A 16,952-nucleotide genomic window follows, 5' to 3' on the forward strand; every position below is an offset into this window, starting at 1 on the left:
TAACGTATGTGTCATTTTAACGTAACAAAGAAGAATGAGTGACGTAATAACAAGCACATATACAACGTCGCACGCTTGTTATTACGTCGCTCATTCTTCTTTGTTACGTTAAAATGATACATACGTTACCGATACATACGTTACCATGAAGCGTGTAATTATTTATTTATTCTATTGTCATTGGTTGTCTTTCGTTTTGTAGACCAACACTTATATCTTAATGTTACATTAAAATAAAAGAAAAAGAGACAAAAAAGAATCCTTGCCTTCAACTAACTGTGAAGTATTTCACATGAATCCTATCGGTAACGTATGTATCATTTTAACGTTACAAAGAGGAATGAGCGACGTCAAAACATGCGTGCGCACATATAAAACGTCGCACGTATGTTATTACGTCGTTCATTCTTCTTTGTTACGTTAATATGATACATACGTTACCGATACGTACGTTACCATGAAGCGTGTAATTATTTATTTATTTATTCTATTTTCATTTTAGATCTAACGTAACAAAGAAGAATGAGCGACGAAATAAGAAGCTTGCGCACATATACAACGTCGCACGCAACCACAGAGTCGCGACAACAGAGAACAAACAATGAAATCAGCAAAAACAATACCTTCACGTTATTTGGCAACGTATGTATCGGTAACGTAGATCTATGCTCATAACGTATGCATCATATGAACAATTTTCACATTTGGTTGAAAGCAAGAAATCATTTTTGTCTCGTTTTATTTTAATGTAACATTAAGATATAAGTTTTGGCATACAAAACGAAAGACAATCAATGAAAATAGAATGAATAAATAATTCCACGCTTCATGGTAACGTATGTATCGGTAACGTATGTATCATATCAACGTAACAAAGAAGAATGAGCGACGTAATAACAAGCGTGCGACGTTATATATGTGCGCAAGCTTGTTATTACATAACACAGAGGGCAATACAAATCTCGCGGGAGTTGGCATTCCCTTTTCTCTACTTCTATGTTATTACGTCGCTCATTCTTCTTTGTTACGTTAATATGATACATACGTTACCGATAGAAGTATATGTATTGATGCATCTTTGAAGATTTACATTATAGTTGTAAAATACAATCCGGCCTTCTTCGGGGATTATGAAAAAAAAAATTTTTTTTTTGTTCATATTCCCCGAAGAAGTCCCAGGGGCCGAAAGCTCGGATAAAGTTTTAAAGAGTTTTAATCTGTGTAACAGCGGAGTAACTTCATCAGCTGTCTTACATGATAACAGTTAAATTAATTCGAGGTAATGCACGCATAATTGTAAATTAACTGGCGCTTCTTTATATTCATAGCAAGGCTTTTCCCATCGAACCGTCCAGCCGTCATTTGGACGACCGATGGCATCACCGGACGGCCTATATTCTTAAAGACGGCTGGACGGCTTACGATTTTTTTTTTAAATGACTGAATATGCACCCTAACTGAATTGAACAATTTTAAGAATGGATCAAGTAGGGCCTATTACAATAACAACATCAAACAACTAACAATAATCACCTGCGGCAAAAGATATCATGAAAGTTCACTTTTTAACTTAACAGATAAATCTAGTAATTATTTTTCAGTGAATTAAGTTGCTAGACTAGCTGGTGACATGTAATTAAAGTTCCACTTGGACAATAATTTTAATGGACCTCAGTATTTAGTATGTGAACTCACCCAGTGAAAGACATTTGTCATGGAAAAGATCATTGCAATATGCTGTCCTCGGCTTAAATTTAAGTATGTAATGCAGAAGCGAAAGTTTATAAAATAAGAACATGATTCATAATATTCGCCTCAATTAGTGTGCATTACGTTCCGCGTGTGCATTCTTTGTTGCGAACGAACCCGAAGTCAAGAAGCGGCCAGATACCAAACACGAAGTTTTCGTCACTTCAGGCATTTCAGTTCTAGTTGAGTAGATTTCTTCATTCGGAGCGATTATTCTATTAATGTTTATAGAAGATAACCAACTCGGTATTTATAAGATCAGTACAGCTATGGCCGCTGCATGGTATGTTATCTATCGACTTTTTAACAAGAACAATGATGCAGCAAACGATCAGAGCGATGAAGTTCAAGGTTACAAGAAAAAACGTCACACACCCTTATCGGCAGAAATCCACAAAATATTCACAACCTATCTCTCACCTGAACCTGTCGAGGAAAATAACGATCCACGAACGCCACGAAATAGACACAATCTGGAACGCCAGCTTTTCCACGCCGGGTTTAAATTGGATGTGGAATCGCCGTCAAGGCGACTGGAGAATTTCAAATCTTGGGCGTGCAAAATGACAGTGAGGGAGAATCAGCTGATTGAAAAGAAAAGTGGCAAACTCATTGTGTCGATTGAAGATTTCCCAGACGTAATTAGAAAAGCACACTGCGACGATCAAACTGGCCTTCACTTGGATCTGCCGGCTACAATAGAAAAGGTTTGTAATCGCGAGGATTTGATATAATATCAGTAAATTAAAGGCAACAACCACAAACATTCAGTTTTTCATTTTTTCCTGTGGGTGTGTATTTAACTGTCAATCTGTTCCTTGATAAAACAGATACAACATACAGAGAAAAAACAAAAAATTCATCATACTTATAAATCATAAGCAATCCCATTAATGCACTACATGCCCCTGTGGACTTTGTGTCAGATGCCAAAATGTACATTAAATAATATTTAATAATTTTTGTAATAAGATAGAGTGGTAATAAGACATTTATTTAAAAAGTTGTGATTGTCACCATCAGATCAAGGAGAGGTTCACATTTGGCCACAGAAACTTTGGAATGAATGAGGCAACAGTGAAAGAGGAGTTAAACAAGTGTAATCACCCTATCTGCAAACCTATCTTCAAGCAGTACCGAAAGGCAAAGAAAATGGGTAATCAAATTGATTTTCTTTTTGCTTGATTTATTAATGATTGTACATAAGTCTTATTGTTTTATGTTTTAAGCCCATATGCAGTCATGTTTGGTAGAATTTGGAGGGCATATACAGGAAGAACAAAAAGTTACTGAGGCTTTCCCTTATTGTTCAGTCAATTATGAAATATTTGAAATACATTTTCAGGTCAAGCTGATGCCACAACAAGCAGGCAGTCATTTTGCCAAGATGCCCACAACGTCCACTCTGACATGTCCTTGACCTCTTTGACCCCTGTGACCTTGGAGGAGAGAAATGTGGAGTCATCATTATCATTGACCAGTCTGACTCCATTGACCATGGACAAAAGTCTGCAACCTCTGTCTATCATGTCCAGTGCCACCAGTGCCCAGTCCTCACCTTCTTTGACCAGTTTGGCTCCAGTGACCATGGGCGAAAGTCTAAAGTCTCTGTCCATTATATCCAGTGCCACCAGTGCCCAGTCCTCACCTTCTTTGTCCAGTTTGGCTCCAGTGACAATGGGCAAAAGTCTGCAACCTCTGTCCATCATCTCCAGTGCCACCAATGGCCTGTCCTCTTCTTCTTTGTCTAGTTTGGCTCCAGTGACCATGGATAGCAGTATCATAGTTCAACCACCTTCCTTGACAACACCACTAATGTCCACTCAAGATCTAGATAAGGTCAGCAGTCCATCCTGGGTCGTTTCTGAGGTTATTTAACTCTTAACCAATGTTGACTACGTAACTGATAGCTAATATATACTAGCTTAATTGTTTTCATTTAATAAAAAGAAACCAGAAAAAGCAAATTTCTAGTTGACAGAACTGAGGAACAAGTTCCAAAATTGGTGACCAAGGATATCTTTTAGCAATTTTCCATTTTTTTTACTCTGGGCCCTGTTTGGCAAAATTTTAAAGAGCTTATAATTATCCTGAAAATTTGATCTTGACTTTAAGACCACAACTTAAGTCTGCTTTGACCTAAGATAACACAGTTGTGAGAACATTAAAATATTTATTGTACCAGTTTTGTGTCGTGAGTTGCTGTCAACCAAATTTTTGGTCTGAAAGGCTTCATTCAGAACAGGGGACTAACTTTTCTGAGGGTCAAATATGGCTGACCTACGTGAATACTTGTTGCTTAATCTCCACAGGGAATCTATTCAGTGTCTAATTGGGAATCAAGTGATAATTAAGCTTTTTAGTGGGTCGCCATGTTTGATGTGGATCTGTTAGTCTGCTGTTCTGAATATGCTCATAGGCTCATAGCCAAGTTTCAGACTAAAGTCCTTACATGATATTGGCTCCTGGTCTCGGCCTAAAGGTATTCAAAAAGTTGATTAGCAATGCATTACTGTTGTGTGTTCATGTTGATTTTAATATTTCTTTCTAACATTTCTTCTTTTTCTGTGTTTTTTCAAGTTGTTATCCTTTTTTGTTGAGGAGTTTAGCATTGGAACTAAACAGGCTGTAAATTGACAACAATCTAAACAGTGGGGTAAGTTTTTTTGACATGTTCATCTTTTAATTATCCTTCAGTTAGGTATGTGACTAAGTTGGCTGAAGTTAGAGATGTACGTATCTTGTTTGAAGAAAAAACCCTGTGTCAATATGACATCTTTCCAATCTTTGTCACAAGTGACATCTTTCCAATCTTTGTCACATCTTTCCAATCTTTGGCCACATGTACATAACGACAATAACTTGGCAGCAAGAATGAGCTAGCATACTTCTTGAGCTGTGCACAAACATTTTGATTAACAACTTTACAGATTTAATTTTTCCTTTTCTTTTACAACTACAACTATAGTTTTGAAAATCATTGGTTCAGTTGCACCATTTGAAGCAATTGTTATTATTTGTAATTTCAGGCACAGCAGGTCCAGGATGTTTTGCCTCCAATGTTGCAGTGCATTCCAGTAGAGGACAGCTCTGAAGTTGCCATACAAGAAGAGCCCACCCCAGTCCTGGCAGATGATTGTGAAGAGATGGCAATAGATGAAGGTGAAAATCTTTTGTTATTTTATTTTAATTCTTTATAATTTTATTTATATGTCAGAAAACAGAAGAGGTATCTGTATACTTGTCACAATTGAATGCCTGCCTTTGTCAGTGAAAGAATAGAAATTAAATTTACAGCAAACAACTGAAAACCATTTAATTGTCTCACAGATTTTGATATTTGCTTAAATATTTTCCTTTTTTTAATCTAACACCCAATACATGTCATTTAATTTATACCAGAGCCAGGAACAAATTTTAATCAAAACTTATCAAACTGCATGTGCTTATTTTAGTATTTCATAATAAAGTTTTGAATACCTGCATTCTTTAAATTTGCAGAAAGACAAGAGCTACCACTGGCTGATGTTACATCCACAGATATGAAGGCAATACCTGAGGAGAACATAGAACTTACAGATCAATTCTTCATCCTGTCTGAACGTAGTGCTGTCACAGAGTGTGTGGACGAAGAGACGAGAAAAGATGAAGGTAGTTTAATGTGTCTAGATTGATAGATCTTGTTCAATAACAAGGAATAGGCCACTCCAGATGGTAATCTTGATAAAATGTGTGCATTTATCATTACAACAAATATTTGTCTTGCCTCTCTGAAATATAATCATTGTGCTTCTTGAATTTGGAACTTTTTCTAAACTGTATTTTAATAGTTGTTTAAATAAATTTTTAAAGAGGTAAAACAATTTAAATGCACATATGTGGCTCCAATATTATGAGCTAATTATATGTCCCAGGAGTGCAACATCTAGATTTTCAGCAGACCCTTGTGCATGTAAAACCATCAGCTTTTACCATGCATCTGTACGTGAATGACAAAACTAAAAAAAATACATTATTACTGTGCAAGGTATATAGTTATTTCTGTGGGAATTTTTTTCATTCTGTCAGATCAGTGATGATAGTTTGTCACTGAAAAAATTGTCACATTTCAGAGCACACAGAGGTCGGCTCGCCAAAGGAACAAATGGCTCACGCTGAGGACACTAGAAACAGTAGCGACCCAGAAGAAAGTGAACATAAAGTTTTTGATCATAAAGATAAACTGACACACAGAAGTATGCACCCTTGACTTAATTACATTTCTTAAACCAAATTTTTTCATTTAAATATTTAAGATAGTTGTTAAATTCTTTGGCCCTTCTCATTTAATTTTTGTTCTTACATTCACTAACGCCAAAAAACAACATAGTTTAATCTATGCTCCACTATTTTCAGGATTTTTGAACAGAAAGATGAATGGACTTCTGTGTGTTATACAGAGTATGAGGAAGGACATCAAACCAGCTTATGGAGGGAAGAAGAGAAACTTGGAGAAACTGAAGAAAAGTAAAATCTACCAGTCTCACCTCTCTCTCTCTCTCTGTTCACAAATTCTTTTCACTTTCTATTTTTCCACATCCATCTCTTTTATTATGCCCTCTCCAATCACTCTCTATTACTTGTAAAAAAGCGAAAATCATAAAGCACCTTTATTTTTTGTGTTGTAGAACTTGATAACATTTTCTGTGTAGTTTCAAAATGAGAATTCCACTTATAGTCTGGATGACTGGTGCTATATTTTGGCCAAATTGCTCAAAATGTGGAAAAAGCATGAAACTTGGCACAAATGTTCTTTGGTCTATGCTGATCATTTTCAAGGGCAGTGCCCAAAATTTCAAAGCGTTGCTTAGCAACCGTTGCTATGGAAGTGAATTTCCTTAGTAACAAGCTAATTAGACCTTTCTTGTCCAGTTTAAATGGTTCAGAAATGCTAATAACTATGTTTCAGGGCATCAAAACTATCACTAGACTATTTTAAGGCAATTAAAACCCAAATTAACCTTAGCCACGATTGCTAGGCAGCATATTACCCTAGCAACAAGCATTTAAAGTTGCGTTAGTCTATTAAGGAGGGCAAATCTATAATACTAGCTAAGAACTACACTTTTGAGCAAGATGTTCATACTTTTAATCCAATAAGTTGAAATAATTGTGTGTTTACACACATCCGATCAAATACATTGCCAGTGCAGATACTTAGGGCAGCATGTTCAAAGTTAGTAACCAGTCATTTCCATGCTTTTATCACCTTACGACTCTTTATAAAACTTTGCAATAGTTATGACGTTAAATTCTCTCTTGTATGTGCAGTGCATTTTGCCCTTGCACATTGTCAGCCTCTACATCTGCACCTACATGCACACTGGAGCAACTCTGGACAGGTCAATAACTTCTGGCAAATGTGTCCACAAGGGTCCAACCAGAGTGAGCACATGGTATCTGATGACATGGCACCGTAGTGCTAATTCATATATGTTCATCTCGCAAGAATACTCTTATATTGTTGTAGAGCAGCCTTGGTGGAAGTAAGATATGGCATCTAACGGCCTTTGGGTGTGAACAGAAACTTTTGAACTTCATTGATTAACAAAAAGAATTAAAATAGAACCATGCAGGTGTATTTAAGTTACTTGGTAGAGAATAGAAACTGACAAAATACAATGTGAAAAAAACTTTTTAGAAAATATTGAACAAAATGAAAAATATCTTGGAAATCTGATCTCTGAGAAACCTTTCAATAATAGGAAAGTCAACAGTAAAAGTAAACCTTTAGTATTTCGCATCTTACGTAGTGCATGTATAAACTCTCCTACCAGCCCCCCCCCCCCCCCCCCCTCAATACTTTTAAATATGCATATCATATTTAACTTTATCAGGAATGGAAAAAGATACAAAATAAAATGAGCAAGGATGGCGTCTGATTACAAAAATGGACGGTAAAAGGTACTGCAAATAAAAAATTTATCAAGGCCCTAAACTTTACATGGCTTAAAAGACTTCTTTGTGAAGAAAATAAGAGAAAATGGAGAGTGTTTTTCTCGGCAAAATGTCAGGAATCGGTAGTAACAAAAGGTGGATTAAAAATAATAAAAGCAACTTCTTATCCCTTTTGGCAAAGATTATTGGTTCTTTGAGTGAAATTCAGGAAAATTTCAATTTAACCCCAGATGAAATCCTATCACAGCCATTATGTCAAAACTCAAAAATTGAAAGAAATTGAAAAACTATTTTCCATAAAAGATGGTGTAAAAATGTTTTTTTTTTTTTTTTTTACATCAATGATATTATAAATGACATTTGAAATCCCCTCTGTCTAGAGGAACTCAACAAAAAATCAACCTTAACACTAACTTTCCGGGCTAATTCAGCATCCTTACCATCAGCATCCTTACCATCTTCCCATGGAAGGAAATTACTCATAGCATTCCAAAGATAATGGACTCAATTAAACAAGATACCAAACCATCCAGATATTTTTTCGCAAAAAATCCTCCAAAGCCATATAATATCACCAGATAAAGGTGTGGGTGAATGACAGACATATTAAAAAACCCTTGAGTACTGATAATTGGGAACTAACATTTAAGAAACGGATCACAAGAAAATGAAGTTGCTCCAATTCAGAATAAATCATAGAATATTCGATACTTATGCTTATCTTATGAATTTGAGAATTTTGCAATACTGCTAGGGAAAATGTTCTGTACGTTTTTGGGGGTTGTCCACATGTAAAAAAATGTTTGGATGTGCATCATTTGCCCCGCTAAAGATAAAGGTCATTGATAGATCTCCGGAGATATTTGTATTTGGGTTTGTGTAAGCATACAATATTTATGTACCTATCTTAATAATTAAGAAACATGTTAGTATATGTAGAATGGGAACAGGAAGATGGGAAGGAACTGGAGGGTATGTAAAATGCTACAAAGATATCTATATATATTATTAAATATATATTATTAAATATATAATGTTAAATACTTGTTGCTAGGGTAATATGCTGCCTAGCAACTGTTGCAATGGTTTTCTTGGGTTTTTAATGTCTTAAAATAGTATAGTGATAGTTCTGATGGTTTGAAACATTATTAAAAGCCTTTGTAAATCATTTAAACTGAACAAGAAAGGTCCAATTAGCTTGTTACTAAGGTAAATCACTTCCTTAGCAACGGTTGCTAAGCAACGCTTTGAAATTTTGGGCACTGCCCTTGAAAATGATCAGCATAGTCCAAAGAACATTTGTGCCAAGTTTCATGCTTTTTCCACCTTTTGAGCAATTTTTGCACCAGTCATCTAGACTATTAAATTGTTTTAATATTTGTTAAAAATTCTTGTAAAAAATCACAGTGGAGTATCCTTGCTCGTTTCAGAAATCGGCCTTGGCCTGACTGTGTTGGATGCTATGCAATTCCATCTGTTGTTAAGTGAAGACACAATTGCTTCCTAATAAGACTTACAAAGAACATTGTACAACTAGTACTATCTATTGTTGAGTGAGAACACTAACCTCATTGACATACGAAAATGGGCTTTTTTTAAAAATCAAGTTTATGATGTTGCAGGCCTTTAAACATATTGATTTACCAATAGTTGCTGATTCACAGTGGAAAGAATCTGGTTTCGAACACTGACGGTATTGTAATTGAATGGTGGACAGTTTTCCTGGGGATATGGCAAGTGCTCCATCATGACTTTGAAAATCAAAAACTTTTTAAGTATGAGTAAATCACTTTTCTGGTGTTATTTGACTCCGTCACATTTTATTTTGCTTTTTAAAAGTAAATATGCATAAATGTTACACAAGTTATTAATGTCACAAGCAATCTTTGGGATAAAAAGCTGGTGTCCATTATTACTTATATATGCTGTAATACTTAACTAATAACGTGCCATATTCTACATTCTGTTATGTTATAATTTTGGAGTTTAAGTTTTGTTGAAATGTGCCAAGTGAAATTGGGCAGCAATGAATAAAAGTCGACAAGAATTTATCCACTTGTATTTTTCTAGTTGTTTCTTCTTTTAAGAATGAGGGGAAAATCTATTACAGTGAGGTTACAGCCTTTTGCATAAACTTTGTGTATTCACCATGTTTGTGTGTTACTTTAGCATTATTTTTTGTTAGACTACATTCCTGGTGCTTAAGAGATTTGCCCTTGTTTTTTAAAAGCTTCACTCAAGCAGTACACAAATTTAAAGTCACATTTCAGGGTATCTCATGGGGGATTTCCGTTTTCTCTGATAGTCTTACAAAAACATGTTACTTAATGAGACAATTGAAATAACAAAGTACTCACTTATCATCCAAAATAAATATAAACTGCTGAGGTCTGAAACACTAGCATAAAACTTTGGAGATTACCAGTTCAAACCAAACCGTATCTAGTTCTATTTAAAATACACAATTAATATGGTATGATTGCAAAATGCATAATTTAAAAATAAAATAAAAACCAGTATTAAAGAAAAAATTGACTTGATTAAAAAAAACCTTAAAGTCCTTTACAATGAGTGTTGAACAAAGCAGTTGCACTAGAATTACAAATTTTCAACAAGACTGGAATTAGTCATCTGAAATTACTTATGAATACTTTTGGCAGATACATGATTACTAAGCAAAGGGTTATAATATACATGCCTAATAAAATATAAAATGGATCATTTACATATACTGTTCATTTACTCTGACAACCAACTAGCCACAGCCTTTATTGCACTTTTTCAACTTTACCATTCTGGAAAATACTGAAATAATACATCTTTTGCAAAAGGATACATAAATTAAATAACAAACTATATAAATATGTCCTAAAAATTTTCAGCTTACTGGACTTTTGAGCTGCCACGGGCCAAGAATGTATTGCCCCAAAACATCAGAGAAAATGCAAGGATGAGATTTTTCTATCAGAGTATTTCCATCTTTTTGAAAACCAAAAATATCATTGGCCTAGGCAGCCCCCTGGACCCATGGCATATTTTTTTACTTTTTCATTAAATGACCGTATCATCCCCGAAAGTGAATAATAAAAAGTGGCAAGGAATTGTACAAATTTACAAAGTTTCACTGACACCACTTCTGTTATACTCAGTCAGGCATTTGTCAAGTGGCCAAGTTCAAGACTGCAGACTGCCATTATCCAAACATGGAAATGTGCATTCATGATTTTCTTACCCTTTTTTTCAAATATGGATCACAAATTACAGTAAATCACAAGGTAAATCAGTAACAGAATAAACCTTCCATACCTTGTTTGAATTCTCATGAATTTTCACTATGAGCAGTACAGTTTATGGATCCCACTAGATTGATTGGTCTTAACATAATTACCCTACTGGTTTTACTCCTTTCACAAGCTCCAATATACCAATCAAAATTTATCTGGCACATTTCAAAAGAACTGTTAGAACTAGTACTTAATTTCAGGCTTTTTAAGTGACCATCCTTGACTGACATTATAATTTCGAACTGTTACAGAATTCTGTGACACAAAAATGTCTGAACAAATGCATGACCATCAATGAACACAAAGAAGAGATAGGAATAAAGTTCATCTTTCACAGATGTGGCAGCCTCCTGAACTTTCTAGACAAAATTTCCAAAAATTTGTCCACCAGCTAACCTGTGTTTTAGAATGATGCCAGTCAGCTTCTTCACTGAAAAGTTCCCACACATCCCTGCTAACGTGAGCATTATGCACATGTGGAGATGATATGAAAATGATAATACAGGGTTACATTAGGTACTGAAACACAGGGTAAAACCAGCAGTCTGGTATTATCATAAACGTTCCAATACAAACACAGCATCATCCAGTACATAGAAGGAAGAGTTCAGATCGCCCTCACACAGATATGGAAGCCTGGTAAACTTCAGTAACTTGAATCCTACTGGTTTAAAGATGTCTTCTACAAAACTGGTGACTTGGTCCTCGAAGGTTTTCCCCTGGATGTAGAGGTATTCTGCAGGAATGTGATCTTGATCTGTGAGAAGGATGAAGTCAGTTTATTGAAAAGTCGACTTTAATTAATTAACAATAAATAATGTAACTAGAATTCAATTACTTACATTTCAGGTAAAACCTACATTATTTACTACTCCTGGGAACCAGTCTCTGGTAAACAGTATTTTTTCATCACACTATTCAAATCAATTCCCAATCATAAGCTAATTTTATGAAATCAACTGCTAATTTCCAAAAATGAAGAAAAGGTAATTAAAAAATATCAAGTAATCATTCAATCCTACTCAATTCCCAAAAGGATCAAAACACATAAATATATCCAAATTGTAGGAAATCTAAGATAATCAGGTTTTTTGTTTTCCTCTGAGAAACAAAGAAATCTATACTCACTGTACTCAACATAAGGACTAAAAGGGAACACTGTTGCCACAATAAGGCGCCCCGTGCCTGGTTTTAGTACTTTGTATATATCTCGCAGCAGTGTCATTGGACGATCACAGCGATCCAGTAGGTTAAGGCAGCTTATGACATCATACTGGACACTGTTATTGTGCCACTCATCTATATCCAGTAGGCTGAAATACATGGCGTATAATACTGAATGCCACATACTAAACCAGTATCGCCATCTATTAATAAAAGTTAATGTTTATACTGTACACCATCAGAGACAAGGTACCACAAACATCTTGAGAAGCCTTAAGACTTCCTAATATAATAATAATGTTTATACAGCTAATTTAAATATACCAATGAAATAAATTTAATCGAAAACTAAATTTATTTTTGAGAAACTATTATGTGCGTGTGTGTATGTATGTGTGCATTCAAACCTACGTATAGCCCAGCTCAGTGAGTCTCTGTCTCATGGGGGAAGACGCTTCAGTGGCATACACCTGTTCAAAATGATTCTGCATTTTCTCTGTTACTTTACCATCTCCAGCACCTTTTACAACAAACAACAACATCAAGTACACACTATGTTTACGATTACTCTCAAAAAGTCACATTTTACATAAACACCATTTTAAAAATGTGAAAATGTCACATTATTTGGTTCCAGAAAGATTGGTCTACTTCAATTAAGTATATTTTGCAAAACAGACAGTAATATATGAATTAAAATTCTAAGAAATTTATATATATATATATATATATATATATATATATATATATATATGCTACAAAACCAGCAAATGCATGTACACACACAATTTCATGATTACAAGATATCATAAATACAGACCTATACAGATTAAAATATCATTGCATGACACCATTGTAACAGTGATGGTCCTATATATCTGACATCATTGGTACAATTACAACAATACCAAACTGAAGTTTGATATATAATTAACTGTAACTGTAAAAATCACTGTACAAATTAACAATGACTCCTGGCTGAATGCTGACAAAGTATTACCTAGATCCAGGAGTGTGGCTGCTTTCCAGCTTTCATCAATATCCAGAAGATCTTGAAACTGTTGCTTGGAAAATACAAACATGGACCCTCTCCTCAGTAACCTGACAAATAAGGTGTATTCTGATAAATGATATAGGATAGGTTAGAATTGGACTTACTTAAAAGTGATAAGATTTTGGTGAAGATCCATCATTTAATTAATTAATTAATGGTTAATTATTAATGTAATTATTTGTCTTTGTGAAGGTCTGCAATCTCTGAGTGCTTTGCTCTGAGATACATTTTAAAATTGAATTATCATTTATTTGGAACAAATTATAACAATTAATACAAACATATAGCCTAACTTGAATATCTGCGTAACTCAAATTGTTTGGTCCCAGTTATTCCGAGACTAAAACTGGGTTCCCATCGTACTAGCAGGATCAATCTAACTCTGAGTGGATTCTGGTTAAATTGCATTCAGTTTTAATGGTTTAAATGTCTGTCACACCCACTGAAGGGGGGTAAATAACTTTTGTGCACATTTAAACTGAATGCAATATTTACCTAGAATCCCCTTGGAGATAGATTGATCCTGCTAGTACGATATGGCTATGGGAATGGTCCCTAAAGTTACAGCACAGGATTCGCTGACTAAGGACTATTCCTCTTACCCATTAGCATCAGTCTGAGTCATAAACCATGTAAGCACTGACTTGGCCAGAGTGTGAGCCAGCTGTGTAAAGATGGAGTCTGCCTTGTTGAAGCAGTTCTCTAGGAACTGACATGTTTCTGGGTCCTGGTGTGTCTGTAAGAACATGTCACACATCTCCTTGCTCAGCCTCTGCTGGTTAACCTGATACCACTGGAACAATTATGATACAATATCACACAAGTGTGTGTGTGTGTGTGTGTGTGTGTGTGTAGACTGTGCAAGGTGTCTAGTTTGTAGCATCCTGATGCCTACTGCAGCAAATGCTACAAACACATAGACATCAATGTTGTAACAGTAACAAACCAGTATATATCACTGTAACTGTTACTACAGTTACTGTTCATTAATTTTTTTTTTTTGTATGCAAGATGGCAAAGATTAATCTAATAACAGATGTGAAATATCATATGAACACACAGCACAAGTAAAAAGCTCTAAATCTCAACCTGTGGTGAGAGGAACCCTAAACTCTCAATTCACATGCAAGAGAAAAATATATTCTTTTACTATGAGACAAAATCTACCTTACCACAATCATTGCTAGTCAAATCCCTGCTTTCCACATTTCTGACTTGGCAATGTCATTCATTTACATTAATCATGAACCCCTATATGCTTATCATCAATACTTCAATAAAAGCTGTTCACATAACAAAGAAAATCCATTTAAATAAAACATATAAATAGACATCACACGTAATAAAATTTGTCTTAAAAGCATGAAATGCCAGCAACATTGTCTCACAGAAATTTACATTGTAATAAAGCAAAAGACGACAAAAGATTATTTAATTTCTGAGACTTGGGTCTTTTTTAGTCTACTTTCGTGTGCACAGCAAGATGATTAAGAGGTTTGACATGATTTGTAATCGACTTGACTTGTACCTGCTTTGTGTCCACAGTTGCAGTTGTATATAGACTGTAATGGCGGATTACAGTGACAAATGCAAGCGCTATAATATATGTCTAATTGAAAACTATACAACTGACAGTTTGACATATCGGAAAGTAATTTCCTGCCAGATCCATATACTACAGTAATAGTCAAAGGGCCTGTTCAGAACCAAGCTGATCCATAGAATAAGTGATCCACATATCAAATATGGGCAACCCACTTGAAAGCCTGCCCAAATCCCCAAGGAGAATCCATAGGGGAATATGTGGTCAGCATTCAAGTGGGTGAGCAGTATTTGACCTGTGGATCAGTTAGTCTGTGGATGAACTTGGTTCTGAACAGACCCCAAAAACCATTACTAACTGGTAACCATGGGATGATAATGTATCAGCACAAGTTCTGGTGAAACAACAGAGACATGCTGATGGAAGGGGTGACATTCAGGATGAATTGATTATGTCGTTTTCCACATATCACCAGAAAGTCACTGTCGTGAAATGAGGTGGCTCTTTTACACTTTGACTAGATACAATATGCATAACAATAATTACTTCAAGTTTTTAAACAACTCTCTTCTTTTATATTTCACTTTTTTTAAAGACTGATCAGTGTCAAACTATCACCAAAGTGTACTCATGACAAGAAACTAACTAATCTTTCAAGACTCATGAATCAACACTTTAAATTATAAATAACTTTTAATCTATTTTATTTATTTATTTATTTATTTATTTTTATTTTTTTTTGGGGGGGGTGGGGAGGAGGGGTCTAGACATTTTTTCTTCAAATTGAATGAGAAATCAACACAGTTTATAAGAGACTTAGGGTGCATTTACGCAGCATACTAACTAGGTTGGTACACCTCTGCAGGGGTATTATTGCTTAAGTGCAATCAGCGAAATTAGCTTAATCAGCACACAATAGTTAATTCCCCCCTAGCTGCTCCAGGATGTTTTTCAGAAAATTATGCAAATCCTACTGATTGCACTTGAGGAAAAATCCCCTGCAGATTTGGACCAACCCAGCTAGTATGATGTGAGAAACTGAATGAGGTTTTATAAGATAGTGCAGAACAGTCCATCACTAAGATCAAGACTACCTCGCTGATATCTGAAAGCACTAACTACCAGCATTTAAAACACCCCAAGAGGACACTAGAAGATGCCATAATTAAACCCAGTGAAATAAAACTTATATTGCAATCGTACTTGGAGTTCATGAAAAAAAATTTATCCCTCAGCTCATGAGAAAAAAAGGCAGAAAAAAAGAGGCAGAGAGAGAGAGAGGAGGGGGCGGGGGTCATTACCGAGCTGTGGTCGTTGTCTCTGTGCTGCCTGTCCTCGAGCATGCGCTGGTAAACTGTTCTAGCAAGATGACTGCGGAATCTATAACTGGACTGATGCTCTGGGAGCGCCAGACTGGACATTTGGTCTGTCATTGCACTTGCTTTATAGGTGAGTAAGATTGTGCATAGAAATATAAATTTACACACTCGTCGTCTTTCATGTCTCAGCATCTATCTACTGCTAGTCTGGTAAACTCTTGCTCTTGATTTGTCTCAGTCAATCGTCAATATGTATTACTATGATGTCGTGGGTTTTTCTCACCTCCGCCATCTTTAAATGTCTACATATGAAAACGAGGCTCGGGATTCCCTTTGGGGAAACCCTGCCTGACCTGATTGCACAAGTGCTCAGGGTTGGTTTAAATAATATTTTTGTATGCTATAATTGAATTATTAAAATGTAATTATATTTAAATTATCTTTTTGTTTCTTGAAATTTTCTCTTTATAGTTTAAAGAGCAGATTTATGCGATAAATTTCATAATACGGTACACCTGAGGTTAAAAAATCGATTTTCCGCGTTTTATTTCTATTTTATTTCTGTACCCAAGTCAACCTTCCTTCCGTTCACTAATGGACAAGCATGATTTGGGACTAATTTTGTAAAATCAATGCAATTACGTAACAAAATTAAAAATTGACAGATTTTACAGCTGTTTTGTCAAGAAATGAAGAGAGAGAGAGAGAGAGAGAGAGAGAGAGAGAGAGAGAGAGAGAGAAAGATTCAAACTGATATAGACTACACCGTTTAATTATCTGGTAAATGTTTTTAAGCAAACATTTAGTTTCCATTTGTACATATTGCATTTTTTTTTATTTCAGGAAAGGATGAAATTTACTTCAATTGGTAGATGCTATTATACTGGAGTTTCTCAATTTCC

The 16,952-nt window shown here is 35.2% G+C and overlaps 2 protein-coding genes across 2 annotated transcripts; one reads left to right on the plus strand and one right to left on the minus strand.

The window, feature by feature from the left end:
• Positions 1 to 1,450: 1,450 nt before the first annotated feature.
• LOC106159318 (uncharacterized) lies at positions 1,451 to 9,747 on the plus strand. The gene is made up of 8 exons (XM_087010451.1): positions 1,451 to 2,456; positions 2,773 to 2,905; positions 3,095 to 3,588; positions 4,779 to 4,911; positions 5,251 to 5,400; positions 5,862 to 5,984; positions 6,145 to 6,255; positions 9,117 to 9,747. Exons 1-8 carry the CDS (start codon positions 1,971 to 1,973, stop codon positions 9,191 to 9,193), a joined length of 1,707 nt encoding a protein of 568 aa, XP_086866577.1. The 5' UTR covers positions 1,451 to 1,970; the 3' UTR covers positions 9,194 to 9,747.
• On the minus strand, positions 9,730 to 16,371 carry LOC106159316 (protein-L-histidine N-pros-methyltransferase). Its single transcript, XM_013535573.2, has 6 exons — positions 16,033 to 16,371; positions 13,791 to 13,981; positions 13,135 to 13,235; positions 12,546 to 12,654; positions 12,099 to 12,283; positions 9,730 to 11,727 (listed from the first exon to the last, which is right to left on the minus strand). The coding sequence occupies exons 1-6, from the start codon at positions 16,240 to 16,242 to the stop codon at positions 11,525 to 11,527; spliced, it is 999 nt and encodes a 332-aa protein (XP_013391027.2). The 5' UTR covers positions 16,243 to 16,371; the 3' UTR covers positions 9,730 to 11,524.
• Positions 16,372 to 16,952: the final 581 nt, after the last annotated feature.

Source organism: Lingula anatina, chromosome 4 (assembly GCF_051362555.1).
Source record: "Lingula anatina isolate TDL-2025a chromosome 4, LinAna3.0, whole genome shotgun sequence".
NCBI lineage: Eukaryota > Metazoa > Brachiopoda > Lingulata > Lingulida > Lingulidae > Lingula > Lingula anatina.